General features: G+C 50.3%; 3 protein-coding genes and 1 non-coding gene across 4 annotated transcripts; all 4 read left to right on the top strand.

Annotated features, from left to right (window-relative positions):
• The first annotated feature begins 66 nt into the window (after positions 1–66).
• Positions 67–138, top strand: TRNAE-UUC (transfer RNA glutamic acid (anticodon UUC)). The gene has a single exon. It is a non-coding gene; the product is annotated as a tRNA-Glu (tRNA).
• Positions 139–620: 482 nt separating this feature from the next.
• Positions 621–9,024, top strand: LRRC20 (leucine rich repeat containing 20). The gene is made up of 4 exons (XM_056352486.1): positions 621–792; positions 1,937–2,086; positions 3,919–4,086; positions 8,485–9,024. The coding sequence occupies exons 1-4, from the start codon at positions 723–725 to the stop codon at positions 8,634–8,636; spliced, it is 540 nt and encodes a 179-aa protein (XP_056208461.1). The 5' UTR covers positions 621–722; the 3' UTR covers positions 8,637–9,024.
• Positions 9,025–9,698: 674 nt separating this feature from the next.
• NPFFR1 (neuropeptide FF receptor 1) lies at positions 9,699–14,455 on the top strand. The gene is made up of 4 exons (XM_056352484.1): positions 9,699–10,347; positions 11,954–12,250; positions 13,088–13,187; positions 13,540–14,455. The coding sequence occupies exons 1-4, from the start codon at positions 10,116–10,118 to the stop codon at positions 14,345–14,347; spliced, it is 1,437 nt and encodes a 478-aa protein (XP_056208459.1). The 5' UTR covers positions 9,699–10,115; the 3' UTR covers positions 14,348–14,455.
• Positions 14,456–15,364: 909 nt separating this feature from the next.
• Positions 15,365–26,916, top strand: PPA1 (inorganic pyrophosphatase 1). The gene is made up of 11 exons (XM_056351790.1): positions 15,365–15,489; positions 15,689–15,753; positions 18,549–18,602; positions 19,049–19,168; positions 21,148–21,234; positions 21,545–21,671; positions 22,213–22,340; positions 23,874–23,959; positions 24,186–24,255; positions 25,403–25,442; positions 26,581–26,916. Exons 1-11 carry the CDS (start codon positions 15,426–15,428, stop codon positions 26,610–26,612), a joined length of 873 nt encoding a protein of 290 aa, XP_056207765.1. The 5' UTR covers positions 15,365–15,425; the 3' UTR covers positions 26,613–26,916.
• Positions 26,917–27,008: the final 92 nt, after the last annotated feature.

Raw genomic sequence — 27,008 nt, 5'->3', positions numbered from 1 at the left:
CGCAACCGCGCTCCGGCCGCCGCCGGCAGGGGGCAGGCGCGGGGGCGGGCAGCGCTGCCCGCGCCCTCCCACGTGGTCTAGCGGTGAGGATTCCTGGCTTTCACCCAGGCGGCCCGGGTTCGACTCCCGGCGTGGGAAGAGCGTTTTTGGGGTTGCGGGGTGGGTGGGAAGGTGTCCAGCCTTCCGCGGGGACCGCCCGCGCACCCGTGTCGTCGTGGCCAGGGCGCCTTCCGCCAAAACATTTTGACTGAGCCGAGCTGGTCAAGGTCACCAGGAAAGGGGACACACTCCATATCCCAAAGGTACCAGCCCAAAAAGTTGCAATTCCCACACCCCAAGGGCTACACCACCCCGAGATGATCAGGAAAGGGGACGCACCCCCATATCCCAAAGTACCAACCCAGAAAATTGGGATTCCTGTACTCTGAGGGCCATGCCAGCCCCAGATGATCAGGAAAGGGGATGCATCCCTCTGTCCCAAACCAGGAATGGAGGTGCATCCCCATACCCCAAGCACACCATCCTCAAAAGCTGGGACTCTCATACCCGGAGGGTCATGCCAAGCCCAGCACTGCCTCCCTCCCCTGGGAACGCTGATCCCACCAGTTATTTTTAGCATCCCTCTCCCGAGAGGCTGGAGCTGCTGGTTTCCTCCCGCAGCCGTGGATCCCCCCAGCCACAGCACACCCCCGGCGGGACCGGGCGCCCGCCTGCACAAGAGGATGGGTGAGGCAGTAGCGCGGGTGGCCAGAAAGGTGAACGACACGGTGGAGAACAAAACGGATTCCCTGGGTAAGCCTGGCGCTCCGGCTCAGCTCCCGCTTGGGGCCTGGAGGAGGATCATGTGTCTGGGAGCAGGGCTCTATTTTTTGCTGCCACAGTCTAAAAAAAGCTGTTGGCCTCCCCTCTGGGTGCTGCACCCGAGGCTCCTGCAGTCCTGGGGAAGGGAAAGTCTCCCCAGGCCCCTCAAAGTTTGAATGGGTTCCCAGCAATGGCACATAATCCCATGGGACATGCCCCAGGGATACAGTCCCTCCTTGCGAGCGATAACAGGAACCAGGCTTTTCCCCATATCACCTTGTTAGATTTGGGGGTTCCTGCAGTTTTGCCTGTTTCTAGCAAATATCAGAGACTCATGCAGTTCATCAAAAAGAGAGAGATGAAAGCAACTCATTTTTGTTCATGCTGGATTCCCAGCCCCGGGGTACAAAGCAGCATGCATGGAGAGCCAGAGCTTCATCGCTCAGCCCCTTGACATCCTCCTGACTGAGATCAGCAGAGAGGGCTGAGCTGGTGCAGCCCCCACCATGGCTTTGGGGAGGGGGCAGGCAGCAGAGCATCACCGGGCCAGGATTCAGGGTTTCCACCCCCCAGCACGTCCTGGGGGGGGAAACAGAAACAGCTCAGAGCAAAGCAAAAATGCCAGCAGGTGAGAGGCATGGACAAATTCTTTTCCCTTTCCCATGGGGCAAGCACCCATGACCATGAGAAATCCAGCCGGGAGCATACCCAGGGAAAGCCCTGCTCCACCCTTATCCCGATCAGCAATGGATGAGACATCCCTGCACTGCTTGACCATCCCTAGGGAGTCAGTGACATGCAGGAGAGGGGTTACTGAAGTTTTTAGATATGGACAGGCTGGCTGAGGGTTTCCAAAAGGACACTGCAGCATGGAAATATTTGCAATGTGATTTAGGGCTGAATGCAGCTAAAGCAGAACAGCCTTAGCATCATCTAAGGGGGACAAACTACTTGTACTTGGAGGTGACTGCAAAGGTCCCTGCAACAGAGGAGTATGGCAGGGGACATTACAGCATCCATGGGTGGCAGCACCCAGACAGGCAAATCAAACATGAAGGGACGGAAAACCAGATGGAAAGCATTGCTCCATCCCAGCTGGGTGCATTATAAGGTGCCTGGGTCTCTCTGGGGGCAGATCTGGCTAACTGCAAGCTGATGACCTTCCCCATCGGCATCTACAAAGCCATGAGGAGCGTCACTGAGGGGATTCACTGCATCTCCCTGGCAAACAACGAGCTGAAGTCCCTCACCAGCCGATTCGTCACCACCTTCAACCAGCTGAGAGGTAAAGGACAGCCCCACTGTTTGCAACAGCCACTTCCAAACCCCCAGGGCCCAGAAAAAAAACCCCTAGGTTACTGCAGAGAGGGCACAGCACCACAGTTTCCCCATCACAGTTTTTGCTCCTCCACACTTGCACCTCATTCCAGGCACTAGTTCAGAACCCCCAGAATCCATTTTTCTTTACCCTTGAGGAAGGGGGCACTGGTTTTGCTCCCACCCACCCTCCCCAACGCATGCCCTGCCACCTTACAGCCACTTTCAGCATTGGCCAGGCTGCTGCAGGGTCACTCATGATCCTCCTCCAGCTCCTTCCAAGGATGGAGCTGGGGATGAAAGAGGACAGGAAAGGCAGCCTGGGCATAATGGGGCACAGTGGAGATGGGGCATTTCAGGCTGCAAGAAGGCATGCTGGCTTGCTACTGGCTAATTAGTCCCAATCATGAGACAGCAACAGTTGCTCACTCCATCTGCTGCAGGAGATGGGGACAGTCATCAGTGCATGGCTGGTGCCATGGGGACATGTCCCAGTGGAGCCCAGCAAAAGCAGCCAGAAGCTAATCTGCTAGAACAGGGATCCTCAAACTACAGCCCGCGGGCCAGATACGGCCCCCCAGGGTCCTCAATCCGACCCCTGGTATTTACAGAACCCCCCCGCCGGGGGCTGGGGGGGGGGAACCAAGCAGCCGCAGATGACTGCCTGCCACTTCATCTGCGCGCCGGCCCCCTGTTTAAAAAGTTTGAGGACCCGTGTGCTAGAACATAGTAATGCAAACATTCAGAGCATCCAGCACCATGGTTTTGAACGCTGGTGACTGCACTGGGGCTTTGCCTGCCTGCAGCAGCACTGTGGGCTCTGGCAGCTTTTAAAAGCTAGTATTTTGCTCATACAGTGTACTGCATGAGTACTGCTGTGGTGGGTGTCTGGGGAGATTTCCCATGTTGTGCTGGAGCATCATCCATGAAAACTCCCCTCAGCTAGAGAAAAGAAACATGTTGAGCAAAGGAAATCAATTTTCATTTTCTAGACAGTACAGGAGCCCTGGGGGTTTTAGGGGGAAGGTCTTATTTCCCAACAAGGGCTTTGCTCCACTAGTGAACAAATCACTCCAGTGACGAGCCTGCTGGGCCTCAGCAAGGCTGTTGCAGAGGAGAGATGCCCTGGGCCCTGCACCAGTCTGAATAAGGCAGGACCTATAAATACCAGGTATTAGCAGGGGCAGGGCAGCATGCATAGGTATTTATAGAGCAGAAAGCCCTGTGTCACTGGAGAAGGGCCCTGGGACAGCAGGATTTGGGTTGTTGTTCCCACAGCTAATGGCCTTTTATGCAAGAGTGCTGCTCCTGGCCCCACAGGAGCTCATTTCCAGGGAGGAAAGCATCACAGGGGTTAAACTCCATAGAATAGATCTTTTTCACATATAAATGCATTTCTTCCACCACTGTTTATGCCTCAGAAGGGGTTCAGGCATATGAAGATAGAAAACTAGCCTTAAGCCATGACAAACATCCATTGGTGAGAGGGGAATTGCATCAACTTCACTAAGAAATACTGCTTATGCCTGCAGCACCTGCTTGCAAAATGTTGCAGAGGTTTCATTAGGAAAGGCTGAGGAAGCCAAGAAATGTATAATTCCTAAAAGCAGTATTTTGCAGCAGGCAAAAGTATGATGGCAAACAATGGAGATGAGAAAAAACACTCATTTTTAGAGTTGGAATCCCATTATTGGATGTGACAGCCCATGGGGGACAGAGGTTGTAAATTAAGCTATGCATTAATTATTTTCCCATTTTTTACCCACACCATCCCACCACCTCTCTCCTCCAAAACTGCAGAGCTCAACCTGGCAGGCAACTACCTACACCGCCTGCCTGAGGAAATCACCTCCCTGCTGCACCTCCGGGCCATCAACCTCTCCCGTAACAGGTTTCGGCATTTCCCAGAGCACCTGGCCTCGGTCACCACCCTGGAGACCATCGACCTGGAAGAGAATGAGATCACAGGTGAGAGGGACCTTATCCCACTGGAGGTGATGCTAATCCACATCCCTGGGCAGGGAGAGATGCTGGCTTGAAGCTTTGCTTGTGGTCCATCACCCCCAGCAGATTCAGCCAGGCTGCGGGATGGCTTAGTGACCCAGCAGAAGGAGCATGAATTTGACAGGGGCAAGGGCACACGGGTGCGCAAGGGAGATGCTAAATAGACAGAGCCTTGTTAGCCACTTGCTTTTGCTAATGCTTGTGCTCCCTTCTGGGGCAAAGCTGTTGCAGGCATAGGGGGAATCAAGCCCTATTCAGTCCACCCTATTCACCAGACTGGGATATAGCTTTCAAAGGCAGCTCTAGCTGTAACTCAAAATCGCCAGGTTTCATAAAAAAATTAACCTGACTGCAGAACCCAGCCTGAAGGATGCTGGGCTGAAATGTTTGCTGCTAGGCAAAGCAAGGGCACAAGCCCACCTGAACATTTCCCAAAGCAAATAGGAGCTGCTACACTACAAAATCCCCTTAAAAAAAAGAAATTAGAGGGATGGAAAGAACCACTCATCCCTCAACCCTGAAGTGGGAGGAAAACCTTTCATGCGCAAAGCTGAAGCCCCTGGAGTCCCCAAGAGCTGGGCAAAAGGGGCAGCTGTTGCACATAGATAAAAGGGGATTTATTTAGGAGTGAGCTTTGAAAGAGCCCAGGCTGGAGCATCCCACAGCCCATGCAGATCCCTGGGGAGGTGAATATTGAGTCCACTCAATTTTGCTGTTTTATCTGGGATGGCTTCAGCTGCTGCTGGGAAAGCTGCTCCCTGCAACATGAGTTTTATTAACAGCATCAGCTGCTCCCTGGCCATGCCTGTAGAAACATGAGACATTAAGTACTGCTTCCATGACAGCCAGTGAAAGACATGGGTTTTCCTCACCCCTTTTTTCTCTCCTACCTCCCAGAGAGAGAGCTGTCTCTCTTAGTTCCCTCCATCACTTTTTGAGCTTAATTGGCTGATTTCTATCAGACCTGGTCTCCAAACACCATATTTTCCACTCATTTTGTGGAAGCAGGCTGCTGTGAGAAGGGAATGCAGCTTTTTGTTGCTTTTTTCCCCTGCCCAAATGCAGGGAGGCAAGGATGCATCGAGGGTTGTACCCAGCTGGATTAATCCTGGGGGAGAGGTGGCTAGAAAACCCAGCTGCCAGGCTTGGTCACCTCCTACAACGCTCCCCTTGGCTGCTGTTATCAGACTCAGGAAAACTAATGAGAGGATAGACATTAACAATTTCAAGCTGAAATGTTTCAGGGACTTACCTTAGTAATGAACACAATGCTGTCTGGCTGCAGAAATAGGTAAGATTAACCTGTTTTACGCATTTTCTAGAAAGGGAAGCAGCAGCGATTAGAAAGCCAGGGGTGTTGCAGCCTATTTTTCCAAGGCAAACAGAAGCCTGGGCTAACACGTTGCTCCTGCCAGCCCTTCCCAAATACCTCCCAGGCTCCTTTGCACAGGAGTTTGCATTTATACATATATAAAAATGTATGTATATTTATATACCAATACTGTTTTACGTATTGTTTATGAGCTGGTATTTATATATGCACCTTTTCCTTCCACAACAGCCTGGCTAACAGGGGAAGGAAAATTAAGAGTCCATCAGCTTGAATTCAATTGTCTCAAGTTTTGTTTTTCCCTTACTAGTCAAATAGGATTTGAGCCTCTCACACAGCAGCATGGTAGCAAGAGCGTAGGAGATGGCACCATCTTTTTTTCTCTCCTGTTTCAGCTAGCTGAGGACTGTGTCTTGGCAGCCAGATCTTACAAGAAGCAACCAAAATATTCTTGAAAAAGCTGTTAAGGCATCTGGAAGTTAATCTTGGTGCTGCTCCTCAGCAGCGATACCTACATGCCTCCAACTAGCCCAACACAGGAAAGAGTTACCCCAACAGCACAGAAGAGAGCAGAAGCCATATTTTGCTGCCTTTTGTAGTCTGGGACCCAGGTTGCCCCACTTAGCCCACTAACAAGGTGAGGACCTGGCTCCAGATAAAAGACCAGAAGGCAAACAGATGCTTTGTAGACCATGGGTGGGAGATAGAGGCTGGGAAAGGGCTGTTGCTTGTTCTATTGGCACAAAGCTTGGAGATCATCTGGTTTATGGTGCTGCTACAGTCATGTACCACTGCTGGTCCTGCTTATCTTCCTCTGCCTTCTTAGTGATGCTGAAAGAGCTCATAGCAGGGCTGCAAAACAGTTTTAGAAGCACCTGTTAGAAGAGGACTGAGTCACCTTCCAAGACATACTGAATGTTGTAGGCAATGTTTTCCAGCTAAAGGGAAATGGGAGTAAAAGGAGACTAATTAATGCCTGCCTGGAGCCTGTGGGCTCTGAAAGATGTTTAGTGCCATCATCTGCCCTTTTCATCTCAATAAGCTCTTAACTCTGGAGTGTAATTGTGTATATATCAATGTCAGTTATATTAACTCTTTCCCTGCTAATTAGGGTTATATCAAACCAGCATTTTCAACTCCCCAGTCCCTGGGGACTTTTTGGTATCTGAAGCTTCAGTTTCTTTTATTCCTTGATTAATGGCTTAATGAAGAAGATGTTGAGACAGCAAGGGGGATGCTGTAGACCACTCTCAAAGCTGGGCAGGTCACTGCTGGGGGAAACTGGCTAATTTTGTCCTGAGCATCAGGGAGAACCACTCTTAATTTGGGATAATGGCATGGAAAATGTATCTTTGTTAATAGCTGCAGAGCAGCTTTGGAGAAGGCTGGCAGCCACCAAAGGATGTAGGTAATGCCAAAAGGTGACAGGAATCAGCTCCACTGAGCTGAGCAGGGTCCTTCTCCCCCAGTTTGCACCTGCATGTGGCTGTGAGACTGTTGGGGCTATGAGTGTTCACTACCCAGCTCCTCAGATGCCTTGGCAGCCCTTTCATATCCATCTCATTGAATGTCTCCTGATGCCTTGGCTGCCCTTTCTTCTGAAGGAGCTAGGTTTTTCACTCACTTATTATCATATTCTGATCTGAGAAAACTGCTGTTTGCTTTCATTATGAAAAAGCCCGTTTTTGCTTAACCGGTGAAGCCAGTATGAATAATTCAGGCTCAAATGCAAGTGCCTTATCCACTGGGGAGCCAGCAAGTGATACTTTGGGTTGCTTAGAGAGGAGTTTGAGACTCCCACGGTAGGGCCGTATAGCTGCAGGCTGCACTGCATGCCTTGCCTGTTGCTTCATGCCGGAGTGAGTCACTGCTCCCTACCTCAAACCAAGCTGCAGAGCTGGGCTTTTCCCATTCTGTTCCCTAAAATATTTTTCTTAACTAACTACGTTTATGCAAAGTGGGGGTTTATCACTCTGTGTATCCTTAGAAGATCACTAAACAGGAAGATCTAATAAAAAAAAAAAGTATTTGTGCATCAAAGGAAAAAAAACCCAACAAAATTATGGGGAAGTGGTGGTGAACAAATCCACTACAAAAAAAATCCATGTGAAGTTCAGCCTGATGACAAAGATGCACTGCTAAGAGATGTGTAGTACAGAAAACTCCACCACTCTCTGGAGGAGGGGAAAAAAAGCACCATCAAGGTATTTGAGTGTTTTTTTCCAACATAAATTGTTTCATGGTTTTAAAATTGCATAATCACCTGCCCAGCTATAATTACAACACTGCATTTCTGCTCCAAGTATTGGCAGAAGAAATCAGAGCTGGGGATATGAAAGACTCCCGTCATTTTGGTGGCCCCATTAAAAAGAAACCATTTTTTGTAAACTCAGGCAGGTGGGCTTCTCATGCCCAAAATATTGTTATTTGCAACAAAAAGCTAAATCTATCATATTTTAATGATCTTAATGGTTAGATTTTTGTATCGGTCTTGTTCCTTTGCTCTCAGTGGATTCACATAAGGACTATCCATGAGACTTGCACCTTTTTTTAATGCAAAAAGGGTTTCCTCTAGAAACCCTGCCTAAAGGAAAACATCCAAATTCATGGAAATGCAAAATAGGAGGGTGCCCAGGAATGGCTGAGAGCCATTTTGCAGCCTGTCCAACAAGGGCAAAGAGCATGTGCTCTCCCATTAGCCTGGTGAGTGCTCCTGGGCATTGCAACATGGGGATAAAATAAGGTAATAAGTCTTTGCATACGGATTCAGCACCCCAGCAGGGGTTTCTTTTTAGGACTGGGAGAACTGGAGGGCAGTGTCCACACGTAATATAGTGGTGTTTGCACCTCGCAAAGACATTTGCTTGAGTAGTCATATAATTTGATCTTTTATTATGTTTCTGTTTTGGTAAATGCCCAGAGATTGGTGGGAGCAGGGTTTGCTCCAGGCTGCCCATCAACCCACGCTTTCACCCACTCTGCTCTGAATTCCCCACCAGGATGGACACTCACCTCGGTGCTCTCTCTTGCAGAGGTGCCAGTGGAGAAGCTGGCCTCCATGGCATCACTGCGGAGCCTCAACCTGTGGGCAAACCCTGTCAACCCTGAGGTGCGGCTGCTGGTCCGGCCCCTCGTCCCCTTCGACCTGCTGCTGTCACCAGAGGAGCCTGTCCCCAAAGCCTGAGAAGGTCTCGGGGTGCCTGGGCAAGCTCTCACAATGGGCAACTGCCTGCAAGAGTGGTTTGATTTAGGTCAGTCCCTGCTATGCCGCTATTTCTGCACATCTGAAATGTGCAGTGAGGCAGCCAGTCCCTCTTTTTTTCCTTAATAAAAAGCAAGCAGCAGGGCTCCTCCAAAGGGATGGCTTTGTCAGCTTCTGAGCCAAGGAATCTCCCACTGTGTGTTTTGGGGAGGCAGGGGAGCCACAATGAATGTGGTGCAAGGTTTGGGTAAAACTGAGGGTTGGATGTTTGGCTACATCCCTCCCACCTGGCTGGTGATGGGGAGCAGCTGGGGCTGGGACAGTGGCTGTAAGGGTTCCTGCTGGAGTTGCTGACATGGCAGTGTGCCAAGTGCCCGATTAAATGTTTTCCTCTTACATGTTTTTTTTCTTATTTGCTTAAATTTGAATTATCAGTCTTTTCCTTGAAGAAGCCCCTTTGCACATCCCTACAGCGGCTTGCTGCAGCTCAGGCTGAAGCCTCCAGATGGATTCTGCCCAGACCTGAGGAGTATTTCCCTGGATTTTTCCAGGGATTTTTTTTTCTGGGGAAATTGGAATTTTCCCTATGGTTTTTCACCATGGAAATCAAAGTGTCTCAGTACCAGTGGGTTCCCACAAGCTGCTCACCCCATGGGTGTCCCCAGAAGCGTGCATCCACCTCCTGGGTGCTGTGGGTCTTCAAGACATGCTGCTCCCACTCCCAGGAAGAAATGGGCTGTGGAGCTCTGGATATGGCCCAGAGAGAGTGGTTCCTGCATGCCAGGGAGGCTACTGCCAAGCACGCCGGTGCCCCTTCGCAGCTGGCTGCCTGCAAAAACACTCCTGGGAGAAACTGCAGCATTATCTCAAAACTGCTTGTTTAAACATCTCCCGTGTTTGTCCCTTCATATTTTTAGGGGACAAATGCTTCCCAGTGGTGTGGGCTGGCTGGGGGCAGCCAGGAATAGTTAATCCTGTAAATATTTGACTTCCAGACATGCCAAAACTAAACTTTGGTAAAAGACCATGGTAAGGGGGGGTTTGTTGATGTTGGCAATGATGGAGGAGCTGGAGTCACTGGGAACAGGGCAGCTGGAAGCACTGGGAGCGGAGCAGCTTTGGGCCAGGACCAGCATCCCTAAGGACTGTGCTGCTTTTCCCCACCGTGTGGTTGATTTACATGGGGTGGAGGACGGAGGTCTCCCCGCTTGTGTTGGGGTTCGCAGCATTTTTCCCCCCTGGGACAGGAAGGAGTGCTGCTGGGGGCACCGGCCAGCAGTCGGAGGAGAGAGTGGCACCGAGTGCCATCATCAGCATGGGAACCTCGGGGGTGGCAACGGGGACACAGACCCCGACCGTCCCCAGGGACCACATCTGCCCCGGCTCTCTCCTCGCCTCCGGTAGGCTGCCCCCCCCCTCGCTGCCTCAGGCGGGGGGGTACGTGCGGGTACCCCGGTATCCATGGCGATAGGAGGCTGTCCCCCCGCTGCTCCCTCCTCTCGCTGCAGCCGGCGACCAGCCGCAACCGGCGCGGCGGCACCGGCACCGCCGTACGGGCACCGGGCTCAGTCCCGGGCGGGGGGGACCGGGGGAGGGACGGGGACAAATTCCCCCCCCTCCCCCGGCGGCAGACACCCCCCTCCCGCCCGCATGCCGGCGATGCAGCCCCCGGAACCAGGCCGGGCCGGTGAAGGTGAGTACCGAGACCTGATTTATTTTATTTTATCCAAAAAGGAAGATGTCCAGCCTCCACCAGACCCGTATTCCACCAGCACAGCCTTTCCCTGTGGTGGTTTCCCACAGCCAGGCAGGGAAGGGGGTGGCCCATTGCCACCCCGCCGGTGCACCCCTGTCCCCTTGTCACTGCATCCGAGATGTCAGGATGGATGTCTCCATCCACCCAGCACCCACCCAGGCACTTGGCAGCCCTTTAATTTGCTTTCCTTGTCTTCCACCTTGCTTTTAAAACCACCTGTGATTCCTCATCCATAGGATACCCACCTCCTGCTAATGCTGCAAGACACTGCAGCCCAAAGAGATGAAGTCCAGCAAAGTTTTGGGCTTGATACCGCAGGTTTCGGGCAATGTCATTACAGTCTTTGCTATCATTTCTGCTAACAAAGCCAGTTCATGCAGGTGCATCTGATGCTGACCAGCCAGACCATCTTGCCCCAGCAGCCCTGATGCTTCTTTGCTTCTCTCCAAGAGGCTCCTTCTCCCGTGCTGGTGCTGCAAACCCACACCCCGTGCCTTTCTGAAGCCCCACTGGAAGCATGTTGCCCAAATCCTGCACCCAGGACAAGGTTATAGAGACCAGGCAGGGCTTCCCTGCACACCAGAGCCTCAGGGAAGCCAGTGGTCCCAGCAGCTGCGAAAAGCATCTTGGCTGGTGAGCTGAGAACCAGCACAGGGGTGGGGGATGATACAGCTGCCCATTATGCAGCGGCTTTGCAGTGCTTTCTCAGAGCAGGGCTGACCTGCAAGCTGAGCCTTAAAGCAAAAATATGCCTTTTCTTGTCTTAACATTGCAGCCTAGGTTTGCGCTAGGTCCCGTCACCACTGCAGGCAGCTCCTGCCTGCACCCAGCATCATCCCGCGTCCCTGCCTGCGTAAAGCTGGGGAAACCCAAGGGGGGTTGCTGCATAGATCTGCTCCCCCTGTTAAATCCGTAGCCAAAAATGCCATTCCCTGCTCCATCAGAAGCTCTCTGGGTCCCAGATAATGATCATAATTATGTACAACTATTGCTTTATATGTAAGGGAACAGCAGGGTCTTGTCTGCCCCAGCCTGTCTCTCTTGGGCACTGTGACTGGGGTATTTTAGGGGATCTAAAATTGCAGATCTCAGAGGTGCAAGGAGAAACAGCAGCACACACCTGGGAGCAGGGATGCTCCCAGGCTGGCTGTGCTGGGGACCACATGGATACAGCTCCCACATGGCTGGAGCATTGCGGTATCGGGACATGGATTTCTCTTCCTTGCATCATCCCCCAACAAAATCCCGTGAGAACAGGATGTCTTCTGGGCTGCTTTAATTCATCATCAAAAATATGATATAAACTAATAATTATATAAAATAATAATGATACAAAATTATCAGCCAAGGTGCTGCAGTACCTTGGGCTGTGTAACCTGAGGAGGAGGGGACTTGAGGCACTGAGATGATCCCAGCAGGACACACCCCAGTCAGGCTGGGCACTGGTATAAGTATGAAAACCCACCTCTGAGAGCATTAAGAAATGAAGGGAATAATTGCTTCATTCTCTCCCAGCTTCACTTTCCTGCCTTCCCTTCCCCAGGCCCTTCCAATGGCAGCTGGTCCAACTCCACAGCAAGTGACATCCACCTCCTGAGGGAAAACTACACCTTCCTGGCATACTACCAGCACTCCTCCCCTGTGGCTGCCATGTTCATCCTGGCCTACACCTTCATCTTCCTCATGTGTGTGATCGGCAACATTCTGGTATGCTTCATTGTGGTGAAGAACCGCCAGATGCGGACAGTCACCAACATGTTCATCCTCAACCTAGCCATCAGCGACCTGCTGGTGGGCATCTTCTGCATGCCCACCACCTTGGTGGACAACCTCATCACGGGTGAGCAGGGCAGTGGAGGGATGAGACACAAAGAGGGGAGAGAAAGTGGTGGGGAACATCACCCACCTGCTGCCCCATGGGTGATTCTTTTGCTGAGGATGAGGAGGGCAGGTGGTGGCCACTCAACCACACCTGATGAAATGTATCACTTCATTTAGAGATGCTATTTTAGGGGGAAAAGTCTTTTTTTTTTTAAGTGGTTTTTTTTTGTTGTTGTTTTTTGACATTTTTTGCAAAATAAGTATGACCTTAGCGCTGCTTTATTTGTAAAGTTCAGCCATTCTCCATCAAGCAACACTGAAAAAAACCCTCTTCTTCTTGCACTTATCTTCTCACATGCTGGCTCAGCTCTGCCCATTGACCTTTCCAAAGATAAAAGGCAACATTGGCGTAGTTGGTGGAGTTCACCTGCAGCAGTAGCCAGGGCGCAGGGCAGAGTCTGTATTTATTTTTTACGAGGTGCAATTTATCTGTTGCCAACGCCTTAGTATTGGGGTCAAGAAACAAGAAGAAAGCCCTTCTGACTGAGGATCCCAAGGCTGGTCCCCATGATAACAGCTCAAGCCCTACGTAAGGGTAGGAGAAATGCCAACCACTGTGCTCCTTGAGTTTCTAGGAAGTGTAATATGTATCTTTTTTACCAATTTGGGGTTTTTCCTCCAAACATCTGTACTGCTAAAGGCCATCTCTGTATGAGCCAAAAATGCAGCCCCCTCCTTAGAAGCAGGATTTAGCATCCCCTAGTAACAACATGGTGGATGGGGACATCTAGAGGGAGCTGCTGATGGACCCAGCCGAGCCAAAGGCACCTACAACCTCTGCGGTGTCCCCTCGCAGGTTGGCCCTTTGACAACACCACGTGCAAAATGAGCGGCCTGGTGCAGGGTATGTCTGTCTCCGCCTCCGTTTTCACACTGGTGGCCATCGCTGTGGAGAGGTATGTTGGCACAGGCACGTGGGGACATGGGGAGCAAGCCACCTCCAGTGTGTTCAGGTGTCCTGTGTGGTTTCCATCATGGGAAAGCTCCTGGGGACACCAGCAGTGTGTCCCAGCTCTCCAGGAGGACCACAAAGCTGTCTATGAGGTATCCCAGCAAGGTGTCCTTCCCCACCTTGGGCTGACAACACCAAATCTGGAGAGATGCCAGCCTGGGATCTCTGCTGCCAAAAGCCATATGTAGAGAGCAATCCACCTTATCCTCCCTTCCCGCCCCTGGCTCCTGGCTGCCCTCCTTCCCCTGGGACATCCCAGCAGGTGCCCAAAGCCACAACCATCTGCCCTCCCACAGGTTTCGTTGCATTGTCCACCCGTTCCGGCAGAAGCTGACGCTGAAGAAAGCCCTGCTCACCATTGCCGTCATCTGGGTGCTGGCCCTGCTCATCATGTGCCCCGCCGCCATCACCCTGACCGTCACCAGGGAGGAGCACCACTTCATGGTGGATGCCTATAACAACTCCTACCCCCTCTACTCCTGTTGGGAGGCCTGGCCCGAGACAGGGATGAGGAAGATCTACACCACTGTCCTCTTCTCCCACATCTACGTGGCCCCTCTCACCCTCATTGTCATCATGTATGCCCGCATTGCCTTCAAGCTCTTCAAGTCGGTGGCACCTGCCCGTGGCCAAGAGGATCCAGAGGGGAGGAGAGTCTCCTGGAGGAAGGCCAAGGTCATCAACATGCTCATCATTGTTGCCCTCTTCTTCACCCTCTCCTGGCTGCCCCTCTGGACGCTGATGCTGCTGACGGATTACGGTCAGCTGAGTGAGGGCCAGCTCCGCCTGGTCACTGTCTACGTCTTCCCCTTTGCCCACTGGTTGGCCTTCTTTAACAGCAGCGCCAACCCTATCATCTATGGGTACTTCAATGAGAACTTCCGACGGGGCTTCCAGGAGGCCTTCAGGGCTCCCATCTGCTCACCCCACTGCCATCACCATCGCCACCGTGGGCCCTACACCCCCAGAAACCACAGCCGTGGGATCCTTTTTGGCACCCACAACCGCGTCTTCACCCAGGCGCGGGCCAGCGACTCCCTGCCCGCCTCCGAGTCAGGGCTGCTGGCACCACGCCACACCGGTGTCCCTGCCTGGGATGGCTGAGCAGCTGTGGCCACCAGGCACCTCTGGTCCAAGGGCTTCTGGGATGGGGAACGGGGATTCGCCACGTCATGAGCCATGAGTCACCGAAATAAAGGCGTGTCCTACTGATGCCATGTCCCTGCCTTGGCTCCTCCACTTCCCCCAGCAGTGCCTTCCTGGATGAGGGGCAGAGGGGGCCACCAGCTGAGCCCCCTGGCACCATGGGCCCATGCCCTGCCAGCACCCCCTTTACCCAGCCTCAGACACAGCATGGGGCCAGGGAGGGAGCGGGGAGCAGTTGGGGAGCACGTGCGCAAATGGGCTGTCCTGCACCACGCTTAGCCACACCATGAACCATGCAGCCCTTGGCTGGACCACACCATGCTGTGCTCAACCATGGCCACACCGTACCATTGTGGCCATGATGGATGAAGCCACACCATACTGCTGTGGCCATGCTGGACCACGCCATGCTGTGCTGGACCAAGCCATGCTGCTGTGGCCATGCCGGACCACACCATGCTGTGCTGGACCAAGCCATGCTATGCTGTACCATGCCATGCTGCTGTGGCCATGTTGGATCATGCCATGTTGTGCCAGACCATGCCATGCTGTCCTCAACCATGCTGTACTGCTGCGGCCACGCTGGACTACGCCATGCTGTGCTGGACCAAGCCACACTGTGCTGGATCATGCCACACCATGCTGCTGTGGCCATGCTGGACCACACCATGCTGTGCTGAACCATGCCATGCTGCTGTGGCCATGCCATGCTGTGCTGGACCAAGCCATATCGCACCGCTGTGGCCACGATCGGCTGCACCGTGCTGTGCCGGGCCATGCTATGCCGTACCGTCACGGGCCACGCCGTAGCCCAGCCGCGCCGCCGGGCTACCCAACACCTGGCTGAGCTGGCCCCCGCGCCGCCCCGCGCCACGTGGCGGGGCGGGGCGGGGCGGGGAGGGGAGGGGGGCGCGCGGCCGCGTGGCGGGGGGCGGGGCCGGGGAGCCCGGCGCCTGCGCAGGGCGCACGCCGGCGGCCGGGGGCGGGGCACGCCGCGCCTGCGCAGTGCGGCAGCCGGCGGGCTGCGCGCGGCACGATGGCCGGCTACAGCGTGGAGGAGCGCGCTGCGCCTCACAGCCTGGAGTACCGGCTTTTCTTTAGTGAGTGCCCGCCGCCTTCTTCCTGCCCCTCCTCCCTCTCCTGCTCCTCATCCTCCTGGCCCGGGGGTTTGGGGGCGAGCGCCTCTGGAGGGGCTGGGGGAGCCCCAGGGCCTGAGTCGCGCCCCCCCACCCCCCCACCCCGCCCCTCACCTGAGGCGGCCCCTCAGGCCGGGCCTGACCCGTCCTCCTTGCTTTGCAGAGGATGCCGCCGGGCGGTACATCTCCCCCTTTCATGATATCCCCATCTACGCGGACGCCGGCAAGGTAAGAGGGGAGAGGGGCCGCCGTGAGGAGCACCAGGCCGGGTGGCTGGTGCGGCCGTGTTGACTTGGGGCCAGTGACAAGAGCAACCGCTGGAGCTCTGGGCCGTGGGTGTGGGCATGGGGTCGGCGCTCCTCAGGGAGCGCAGTCCTGCGAGCCTGAAGTACCCGAGGGAGGCTCCCAGGGCCTTATGCTTCTCCACGGCAGGAACACCTAACGGAAGTATCGCCAGATCTTGTAAGGAATCGGTGCCCTTTTCTCGTAGTCTCAGCCTCGGATAGAGTGATGTAAGAGAACAGGCGTTCTCGTTCTCATATTCGTGTCTGAGATAGGAGTGGTTGTCTTGAACTTGCCCGTGAGGTCACATGAAAGTGTTTAGGGTTAAAAGAAGCAGTTCTCTCTTTAAATAAATATCTACATGCTCTCCTGTGGAAGTATATGCTCGTGCTGCATGATATTGTAGGCTTAGGTTTTGACTGCAGTCAGAGCAGTTCAGCTGCTGCATAGATGGCGAGGACATTCAATTCTTGCTGTAGCAGCTCCTGGGGACCTCGCCTCGCAGGAAGAGCAGGTGGGGAACCTGCAGCATGCAGTGCTGTGGGGCTTTTACATCCTTCTGGCGGACAGTGGTTAGTCAAAGTAGGCTGTTCTGAATCGCTAAGGTGCCTCAGCTTTAGGAAACCAAAATGGCTGTGCTTCAGTTTTCACTGAATGCTTTTTCACTGGTAACTCGGGCTCTCTGTGTTCCTTACCTTTGTAGCTCGTCTCTTCTTTTAACACATACTGAAAAACTGTGCAACTTGGTAAGTGTAGTGGATAAACTGTTCTAATATTTGTGATAGAGAGGTGCAGGTAGAGGGTGGTTATGGGGAAGGAAAAGAGTGTAGAATTGAGAGGTGAACATCTGAAATACAGCTGATTGAGCTTTGAAGTGCAGGTATTGTCAGAATGTGCGCTGGGAAGTCTGAGATCGCTTTTGCCTACTCAGAAGGGAAAAGATGGATTGTAATCATCAAGGACCATGGCAAAGCAGTTTCTGTGGCCAACTGGGAAAGCAGTTTTCAAAAGCAGGTGTCTGAAAGGTAACTCAGACAAGTAAAATCCAGATAATACTACACTTTGCAGGTGCTTGCAGAACAGGGGGAAAGAGCAGGGGTGTGACTATAGGATGAGGAAGGTTTCTGCAGACTGGTGATGCTTAACAAGGGAAACTGGACTACTGGTGCGCCTTCAGGCACTTAGTGCTGCTTGCCAGCATTTTCGTGCCAAGTCATTAAGAGAAGCAAGTATTGCTGAAGGTCGCAGTCCCTGAAGTTACACAATAGTGGTGATCACATTAGACCTCTTTGCAGGAGTGCCTCTCTGCAGAGATTTTAATCATTGCTTAGCACATTCATTACCAGCAGTGGTAGGGAGCCCAGCTTGGAGGCAAAGGTTGTCTCACTCTGTCTGGGCTCCTTCATCTTTATCCTTAGACTTCTAAGATGCTGAGAGGATTGCAGGGTGTTTTTTTCAGTCTAGGGCTGGGATGTGCTGACCTTATCTGTGCCTGTGTGTCTTGGCACTGTGAAGGAATGACCTTGGGCTACTCAGTGGGTGTCTTAGACCAAGGCAGATCTGTCAGTTGGACTGTGGGGAAATTGCAAGCCTAACAAAGATGCACCCCCAAGTTACTTTTCCTTGCCTGCAAAGCCATAAGCACCTTGCCTAGCCAGTTCTAGTTGCCTCATTCCTATCCTCAAGTTACTTAATAAATAAAAATAGTATATACCTTTTACATATAAATTGCAAATGAGCAGTGACCCCCTGCAGTTAAGGGGATGTAATAAACTTGTGTTAGGGAAGGGTGTGGGCAAAGTCAATGATGTAACAGCACTAATTGCACAATGGCAATCTAATTATGGCGCAGTACAGGTTCGAAGGATTTTGCAATGCTAATACTGCTTAACATGAGGATTAGAAACCTTGTCGATGCTAGGGAGCAAGGTCTGACTTTTTGTTAAAAGCCATAATCTCCTCAAAGAGCAAATGTTAAGGTTCCAACTGTGGAAAAGCTTGTTTTCTTGAAGAGGAGATTGACATTGAACTCTCAAGAGTCTTCTTGGCCCAGCTGGAGTCAACAGGAGATGTTTTCAAGCATCACCTGTAAACTAGATACTGCAAGATGTAGCTCTACGTTTCTCCCCCACATCTTTATCCTCGCGCCATACTGCTAACAAGGTCTGCTTTTATAGGCATGTCAGCTTGGAGAGGAGGAACTCGGGCATCTTCCTCTACTTCAAGACAGACTAGAATATTTGGGAGTGAAATTCTCAGTCGTTCAGGATAGTATGTGGGTGGCAATGTTGTTAAATAGATAGCTTACTCCTGTAATCCTTGTCTCTTCTAAATTGCCAAGGTGGCTCTTGCTGAGCATTAAGCATTTTGCATTTAACAAATATGCCGAAAACCTCATTTTGTTATGTCCAGGATAGTTTGTATGCAGTTGTGTTCGGTTCATTTAAACCTACTGTTCTGTAGGAACATGATGGAGATATTCGTAGGTGGCAGCTGATGGAGAAGGAGAATGTGTGAGTAACCTCAGTCTAGCTTTTGCTGGTATCTTTCATGGGATTCAGCTTTGGGTGATGACATGTGACTGACTGGACTACAGGACTTCCATCAACTGTATCAAAACTGGCTCTGGAAAAAAAGGGGGAAAAAAAAGTTATGGTTTTCATGCTTCGTTATGTATGTACCCTAGCTTACAGTGTGGTCTTGAGATTCCATCCCATTCACTGATGTTTTGCTTTCTTCAGAATGTGTTCAACATGGTTGTAGAAGTACCTCGATGGACAAATGCTAAAATGGAGGTAACTATATTACAGTCCTAGCTTAAAGTGCTTGAGCGGACTGGTCTATTAATCTGGCTTTGCTGATTCTTCCTTTCTCAGTTCCACCTCCTGAATCGGAGTGGTTTCTAACTTCTGTAAATACGTGCTTCATGCTAGAGGTCTAGTGTGGGGGCTGAGTCTTGCAGAGTTTGGAATAACTTAGTGTTTGTCTGTGGCTTCTTATTAAAGCAGCGTCTTATGGCTTTCAACCCCATGTGGTTCTGACATTTGTAAGTCTGCTGAAAACAATATCCCAGGAGATGGCAGTGCAACAGGAGATGGAGTTGTCCAATATCTGCTGTTGGCTTCAGGGTCAGCTCCTGGTCTCTTAGCTTGTCAGTTAGCAGCTAGCTTGATTAAAAAAAAAAAAAAATCACTTGTTTTTTTCTTAGAGAGTAGAGAGATTTATGTAACTTTTCTTTCAGATTGCAACAAAGGATCCCTTAAACCCAATAAAGCAAGACGTGAAGAAAGGAAAACTGCGCTATGTAGCTAACGTATTCCCCCACAAGGGTTATATCTGGAATTACGGTGCTATCCCACAGGTACTGTAACTTGCCTCAGTGGCCCATCCTTTCTGGTGGGGAGGGGGGAGGATGCCTGTGTCTGTCTCTGACTACCACTATTAATGAGCAAAAAGGTCAGCTCAGAGTCTGGTCTGGAACACAGCATTTGTAGCTGTGTATATAATCTTGCTAATGAAGAGAACCTGTCAAGGAAGCCGGAGTACTTTTAAGTAGAAATCTCAAGAGGTAGGCTTGTAGCTAATGATGTAAACAAGCTGAGGATGAGCAGCTGCTGCTAGTGAGGTACCAGCTGTGTTGCTCCTCTCCTTGAACTTTGCTTGGACAGTAGCTGGCAGGTCCTTGTCTTTGGATGAAGGAAGCTGTCAGTAGACAAGGAACTGGGCATCTGGCAATGCAATATGCTCCGTTCCTGCCTGGTGAAGCATAAAGAGCTAATGTTTTAACTAATGGTACAGGATCTCAGTGTACAGCCCCTAGGCTGAATCTTTACAGAAGGTTCTTCTTGCAGTGAATTGTTTTAGACTTCGGATGTGGTCAGTGAAAATCTGAATAGATCTAAGACTGCATCTTTCCTATTTCTGCCCCTCTTATTGCTCAGCATCTAAACCACACAGCTAGACTAACCTATTTACGTGTTGGATGGTGGTAGGTGCTCTGTTCTCAGTGTTGGATCTGAGTGGCAGAGAGGTATTCAGAGGTGCGGAGACTCCATGAAGCAGATGTCTGCAGCTGCACAGATATGCTTTCTCTAGAACAGCTGGCAAGGTGAGACTGACAGATGGTGACAGCTGGACCCAGGCTCTTAACTGGCTGGTAACTGCTAGGTAAAGAGGAGCTTTGAGCAAGGCTCTTTGCCTCTGATGTTCTCTAAAGTTTGAGTTTCCTTTCAAGAAATAAATTGTCAGTGACAGTTCATGGGAAAACACACTAAATTTTGTAATTCTAATCTTGAGAGCAGTGCGTGTTGAGTGTTTTCTCCAAGCGGCTTAAGACTATGTTTTGAAGTTGAATTGTGTTCTGCTTGGATGGATTCTGGTGTCGGTTTCTTTGTACAGAATTACAGCTTTTGAAGCCTTCACTCAGTCATATGTTAGTGGATCAAAGATGTTTATGCGTGGGCAAGGATCCAGACTTAGCACTTCCTTGTAGAGAAGTGCGATAGTGATTGAGAAGTGCCCTTCGGCACCACCCAGGTTTCAGTACATCTTCCTGAATGCTCTAGATGCATTGTGGTGTCTTGACTATACATACTCATCATGTCCTGGCATGCAGAGATTCAGGAAGAGTATTCCTTCTCTTTATATCTCAACAACCTTAGATGTAGATGCTCCTTATGATGCAAGTAGGCACAGTGCTCTTTTGCTCCTGGCTGAAAGTGTGTTTTAAGCAGCTATTATTTTGGAGGCACAGCTCAAATGCCTTCTGGAGTCCTGTCTCTCAACTTACGCTCTCTGCTTTAGGTGAGCTGCGCTAGGACACTGGGTGGCACAGGGTATGGGGCTCTGCGTTCTTGACACTGCTTTAGTGTAACAACATGTCTTAAATTGTTTTATTGAAAGGAAACAATACACCCTGTCTGTCTTCCTCCATCTTTGTTGAACTTCGTTGAACTGCTATCTGGAGTTCAGGAAACTTCTGTTAAGAAATGAATAGGGAGAGGAACAGGCAGGCAGCCAAATCAATGACTGTTCTTTATAGATGTGAACTTCACCTTTATGCAGCTGCGCAACAGAGGAGGAAGTCTGGAAAGTGTTGAAAAAAAGGTTTGTCTGTAGGAGGGAACAGCTTACCCTTGGCAAGATAAGACCTTTTAACTTGGATTCAAACTGTATTTGCAGGCACAAGTGAAATAGTAGCCCAAACACTAGACCTGAAAGCAAGTGTGAAGTGGGCCATCATCTGTTTCTTCAAGGCAATCTCATACCTGAAATAAATCATCTTTTTATTTCCTCTTGAAACCTGAGAGTTCTTATTCCTGTGTGTGGGGTTTTTTTCAGACTTGGGAAGACCCAGGTCACAAAGATGAAAATACTGGCTGCTGTGGAGATAACGATCCAATTGATGTGTGTGAAATTGGAAGCAAGGTAATGCGTTCTAAAGGGTAACTGTCTTTTGAAACGTGTAATTAATGTCTCTGAAGGCAATTATCCAGAGTCATTATTCAGTTCCTACCTCCTCTACCTTAAGAATGTGATGTTTCCCTCCACTGCCTCCTGAGATTGTTGATGAGATCTTACAGTGCAAGCCTTGTGAGCCAAGGCTTATGAAGTGCTGAAAAGCGATAGCCTATTTCGTGGTTCCCGACTGCTTGCTGAACTCTACCAGCTTGCACAGTCTCCTGTTGTGGATTCCTTGGATGCATGAGTACAGACAGCAAGGTCTTTGTGCTTGCAGGTTTGCTCTCGAGGAGAAGTCATCAGAGTGAAGGTGCTGGGCACGCTGGCACTGATTGATGAGGGAGAGACGGACTGGAAGGTAATTGCTATCAATGTTGAAGACCCGGAAGCAGACAGCTATAATGGTAGGTAACAGGAGGGGGAGAAGAGGCTTTCCTGTTACTTTCTTTTCTTCCTGAAAAGGAAGAGAGTACTTCCCTTTCTCTGTTGAGAACCTGCAGGAAACTTTCAAGTCAGGACATGGGCTTGCTCTTCCTATGCCACAGTATTAATCAGGTGTGATAAGGGGAGAACAGCAGAACAGGCTGTTACCATTTTACTGCTGTTTATCCCAAGCTGTCAGTCCTCTGCACAGCCTGGCGTCTCAAAGAGGGTGGCTGTACAGCTTGTCCTCTGAGTGGAAGGAAAGGGATTGTCCAGTAAGCCTCTAATCAAAGCTGTTTAAGTATGTCCATGCTCCTGGGAGCAATCAGGGTATACTACGAAGATGAAACACTAACTTTTCTGTGCAGATACCCATTTTGTGTCTGTACTGTAAGCTGTCTGAAATGTTGCTAAGGCTGCTTGAGGAGGGGTTGAAAGAGAGGCAGCTCAGAAGAGAAGGGGGTAGTAGCTAAGTAACTTCTGTTACTAGATCTGGCTAAGAAGCCTTTTCTCCCTGGCTAGATATCGATGATGTCAGAAGAATGAAACCTGGATACTTAGAAGCTACGGTGGACTGGTTCAGAAGATACAAAGTACCTGATGGCAAGCCAGAAAACCAGTTTGCTTTTAATGGCGAATTTAAAAACAAGGTAAGATAACCTTTCTTCATTACAGTGAGTGTGCAAAGGCACGCTGTCCAAAAACTGAGCTAAAGGTGCGTGGGGACACAAATAAGTAGTCACTGAGAGAACTGATTTCTGTGGGGCTGCTGGTAGCTGACTTTATTCTTCCTGCTGTTTTTCCAGGCTACCATTCTTCTTGTTTCCAGCCTTGGAATTTCTTGCAGGAATACTAGGAGAAAAAATAGAGGATTATTACCCTGCTGCTGTTGAATATTAGGACTTTTTATTCTAGTTGACATTCATGTCAGATTACTTCAGGGCCATCCCGTGTCAGAACCAGGATGAAAAACGCTAGGTTTATTCGCTCCTGCTCTGGAGCAAAGGATCCTTGACATCACCCTTTGCTTCCCTTGCACACTGGCTTTGTTCCACTGCAGCCTGGTGCAAGCTGAAGTTAACTCAGGAGTTAAAATGCTTCTTCCTTCAGGCGCAAAGTGTTGCCTCACGCCCTTTGACTAAGGCTCTGCCTTGGCAGCATTATTCCTCTGCCTCTTCTCTGGGCTGCATCAGATAACTTACTGCTCCTGAACGGGTGGAATCTTGCTTCTGCACCCTCCTTCCTGCCAGTCCTGGTGTGTCGTGAGTGGGTTAGCAAGGTGACTCAACTCGCAGAGCTCCAGAGTTGGTGCAGAGAAGGCAAGGGCCTGCAAAGCCCTGGGTGGGAAGGAAAGGGTAAGGGGGGTAAAATGGAAGTCACGTGGGAGCGGACTTGTCCCCTTCGGCTGTAGCACAGCACTGGTTGGGTGGGCTGGGATATCTCACTGCCCCTCAGGATGGGTGAAACCGGAGTTGAGGCCAAGGCAGAAAATAGAGACAAAGAACCTTGCACATGTTCTGTGGTGTTTTATTTGGCTCTGTATGGTATCAAACCCAGATATTTATTGCTGGTGTTATGCTAAAAAGAACTGTGTGTGCTTCCTTCTCCAGCTGACAGGTTAATGCTTCAGCATATACTATTCTTTTAAGGAAAAAAAAAAGTTATATGCTTGGAAGCAGATTAATTTTTAAATAGTTGCAAAGCTACATTAATTGCATGCCTCTTCCTGTTGATCTGTGCGGCGGCTGAATGGTTTGCCTGGAGTGGAAGAAGGTTTGCAGATAGGTAGAGATCAACTAGCTGCTGGAGACAGAGTGGGAGGAGCAGAGGGGTGGAGCTGCTTTTATAATATAGCACTGACTGGAGACTAGAATATCTGCGTTCCGTTTCTTTTGGCTTCAAACTCGCTAGGTGACCTTGGTGTATCCTCCCACCTGGAAAGTAAAACATTTAATCTTGTAAAATCCCTGTTGTTTCAGCTGTTGTGTGCTGAGAGGTTGCTGCTGTTCCTGAAAGGTGCAGTAATAGATGTCTCTTTGAGGACTTCCACAATCAGAAGCTATCTAAAATCAGCCCCAAAATACCAGCCTCTCCTTCCACGTAACTGATAGTTTGGATGGATGATAGAAAGATGGTCTAGTGCTTACACATAACGTGATGTTTGTTCTCATCTTCAACTTTAGGATTTTGCTGTGAACATCATCAAAAGCACTCATGAGCACTGGAAAGCTTTAATAGCAAAGAAAACTGATGGAGGGGAGATCAACTGGTAGGTTGATGCTTGTGGTACTGTGCAGGTTCCTTTCCTCTAAACAAATAACCCTGGAACTTCCTTTTCTGAGGGGTGCCATGCTTTCTGGTGGCTGCTGGTTGTCTCCACAGGCCTTCCCCTTCAACATGGCAACTATAACAATGATTCTTAATATTCCATTATTTAATACTTTTTGGGGAGAGACTTGGCTTTCACGTTCTCACAAGCAACTTATCTCTTCTAGCACAAATCTGACGGTGTCTGACAGCCCTTTCTGCTGTGGTCAAGAGTGTGCAAAAGCTACTGTGGATGCAGTAAGTACAGATTTGAGTGTCCTAACCGCAGCGTTGGTGTCAGGCAAAACAAATTGTGTGGTACTGTAACCTGTCCTCTCTGTGCGAACAGCACATTGTATGCTTAGATTTTTTTTGGATGACTGAACACAATGACACTTTCTGATTAAAGAGGGTGTATAAGGAGCAAAGCCAGACATTCCTCCAGAGGCTTCTCCTTGCACTTAGTCATCTGGGAGGTGGAATCCAAAACAGTTTGTGTGAAGGGCTAAACTTCTGAACCATATCTTGGCTCTCAGCTGTTCAGTATTTAAATATTTGGCCTTCCAAGAGCTTCGTAGTGCAGGTCATCCTTTGTGAAAAGAAAGCATAATTCCTGAGAGCTGTGCAGCCGGGGACCTTACATCCTTTGCAGCAAAAAGCTTGAAGTTCCCAGTGCAGTACTCCTACCTAGTTTCAGGACTTAACTACATCTCCTTAGGCTTTTGTGAAGTACTGCTGCTGGCAGCTAGAAAGGGTTTAGAGGAATGGGACAGAAAAATCAAAAGGCAAATGTTGCCTTAGTGCATGGAAATGTGACTGGCAGCCAGTGTCTCCATAGCCTTGGCGATACTTTTAAAACCACTATCTTGGTTTTAAAGTGCTTGTATCCTCTGGTGGTATCTGAATTACTTGTAAGTTTTTGAACGTGCAGTCCTTGCAGAGGGTGTGTCACCAGCTGGGGACCTTTCTCTGTCTTTGGCTGTTAAATATCAGGTAAAAGCTCTTCAGCAAAGTTTTCCAAGAATCCTCTGTACTTCTAGTCCACCACCATCTTACAGCTTTAAAAAAAGCAGGCTGCCTGCAACCGCACAGATGCTGGAGCAGTAACTGCTTGTGGTGAGAAACAGGTGGCACTGCAGCCTGTGCTTAGAGCAAAGCACGTCCGGCGTGTAGGACATCTGTGGAATGAGGAGGCAGTGGGGATGACAAGCCTCGTGCTGCATGTGAACTCATTTATTCCCTCACAGCTCACCAGCACTGGCTGCTGCAGATCAGTCGTGCTGCTTATATCTTAAACGGTGCTCGGTGAAGACTTGGGTACCTCTAAATGATGCCTAGTGAGCTTCAGGTGTAAGGGTCTACGTCTGTCAGCAGCTGCTGTCTGCTAATACACTTCTTGTTTCAGGCACCACCATGTAAAGCTGCCAACCCAATCCCGCCCGAAGGTGAGTCTCAACCCCGTGTTCACATTCTGATACCGAGTGGAGATTTCATCAAGGGGATTATCAATAGGAAAATGAGGGTCTTAACTGATGGCTGGGTATGGCTCCAGCAGGAGGAGGAACAAAGGGCTTTGTTGGACCTATCTTGTGTCAGTAATGCAATTTGATTCTGGGATAATGTCTGTTGTTACCTTACTTGTTTGGGTACATGAGGTGAGTAAAGGAGTGGTGAGTAGGAGACCTGAGGTGCCATAGCTTACTCCAGAAGAGATTAAATTTATAGCAGGTCCTGAAAGACAGGCACTACAGAGGACTGAAATGCAGTGATAGCAGGAGAGTGGTTTCCTTTGTTCCTGCGAAACGGGGTTTGTTAGCATCCTCAGTGCAGGTGAGCTGAGGAAGGGAAATACTCCCTGCCCACATGGAGCAGAGGAAGAAGTTAGTTGCATGTTCAGAATCACACTTGCAGCTGAACCTGCTGATCAGAGATCTGTTGCTGAGCAAGTGCCCGCTGCCAGCTGGTAATGAGCCTTTTGGTGTCTTGGGCTGTGACTCTGTAAGAAATGAACAACTGTGGGTGAGTCCTCGCTCAGCTGGCATCTTTTCCTTCCACGCGAGGTTGCTATGGGCACCTTGCATGTGAAAGCGGGTCACTGCTGTAGCAGGGACAGACCCAAGCACAAGCTGATGCCAGTGTTGAGAACCCACAGCTGTGTGGCAGAAAGAGGGGCTAGGCTGTCCTTTCCAGTCTCTTCCTGGGTAATAAACCTGTGAAGAAATTGGTGTCTCCCATACGGATGTGGGAGTTGGAGGTAAAATGACTTTGCCTCCGAGTCAGCTGAGCCAGAGGGTTGCCAAGCCAGCTCTGCCTTGCTGTCTTTGCCTGACCTGAGTCTTGTGTGGATGCTCCCTATGGCAGCCTGCGTGAGGGTGGCTTCTTCAGGAAAACAGACGCACGTAAGCAGGGCTCTGCGAGAGCCTGTTTGCTCTGGTGGAGGTGTCGGCCAGAGCGGGAGGAAGGCCCTGCTCTGGAGGTGATGCCTGCAGTGCCATGTGATTGCTTAATAGGTGGGTGGCTAACAGAGGACTTAACCCCCTCTTCTTTTTTGTTTGTTTTTTTTTTTTTCCACCCCCCTCGCAGTTGACAAGTGGTTCTACTACCAGAAAAACTAAGGCCTGAGGATGGGTGGTGAGACAGCTGTGTCCTTTCCCCCGGAAGAGTCGCCACACGCAGGAGTAGACCAGAAGAATAGCTTCAGTGTCAACAAGACGACCTTGCCTGTAACTTTGCTGATTAGAATCACACATCTAGCAGCGACGTGTCTGCTGCACCGAGGTCTTGTGGAGGCTAGAAGATGTAATTTATAAAAGCAAAACACCCTGCTTGTGTGTGGTCGTACAGTATACTTTGTAAATCGTGACAGATCGCTCGCCCGGTACGTGTATGGATGCTAGAAATAAAAACTACTGAACCTGAGCACTGTCGGGCTCCCTGTCCCTTCCCCCCCGCAGCCTGGGGGCATTCGCACGCGGGGTGGTTTGGGGGCGACGAGGGGAGGATTTGCCGGG

This window comes from Falco biarmicus, chromosome 9, assembly GCF_023638135.1.
Source record: "Falco biarmicus isolate bFalBia1 chromosome 9, bFalBia1.pri, whole genome shotgun sequence".
In the NCBI taxonomy this organism is placed as follows: domain Eukaryota; kingdom Metazoa; phylum Chordata; class Aves; order Falconiformes; family Falconidae; genus Falco; species Falco biarmicus.
The sequence above is the reverse complement of the archived record's forward strand: the minus strand, read 5'-3'. Positions and strand labels throughout refer to the sequence as shown.

What these genes read in the sequence shown, in the direction of transcription:
- LRRC20 (XM_056352486.1), top strand. Translation starts at nt 723, where the DNA reads ATGGGTGAGGCAGTAGCGCGGGTGGCCAGAAAGGTGAACGACACGGTG. An exon ending in GAACAAAACGGATTCCCTGG is followed by an intron (nt 793 to 1,936) that starts GTAAGCCTGGCG and finishes CTCTGGGGGCAG; the next exon opens with ATCTGGCTAACTGCAAGCTG. An exon ending in GGAAGAGAATGAGATCACAG is followed by an intron (nt 4,087 to 8,484) that starts GTGAGAGGGACC and finishes TCTCTCTTGCAG; the next exon opens with AGGTGCCAGTGGAGAAGCTG.
- NPFFR1 (XM_056352484.1), top strand. Translation starts at nt 10,116, where the DNA reads ATGGCGATAGGAGGCTGTCCCCCCGCTGCTCCCTCCTCTCGCTGCAGC. An exon ending in GGTGGACAACCTCATCACGG is followed by an intron (nt 12,251 to 13,087) that starts GTGAGCAGGGCA and finishes GTCCCCTCGCAG; the next exon opens with GTTGGCCCTTTGACAACACC. An exon ending in GTGGCCATCGCTGTGGAGAG is followed by an intron (nt 13,188 to 13,539) that starts GTATGTTGGCAC and finishes GCCCTCCCACAG; the next exon opens with GTTTCGTTGCATTGTCCACC.
- PPA1 (XM_056351790.1), top strand. Translation starts at nt 15,426, where the DNA reads ATGGCCGGCTACAGCGTGGAGGAGCGCGCTGCGCCTCACAGCCTGGAG. An exon ending in GGAGTACCGGCTTTTCTTTA is followed by an intron (nt 15,490 to 15,688) that starts GTGAGTGCCCGC and finishes CTTGCTTTGCAG; the next exon opens with AGGATGCCGCCGGGCGGTAC. An exon ending in TGTGTGAAATTGGAAGCAAG is followed by an intron (nt 21,235 to 21,544) that starts GTAATGCGTTCT and finishes TTGTGCTTGCAG; the next exon opens with GTTTGCTCTCGAGGAGAAGT.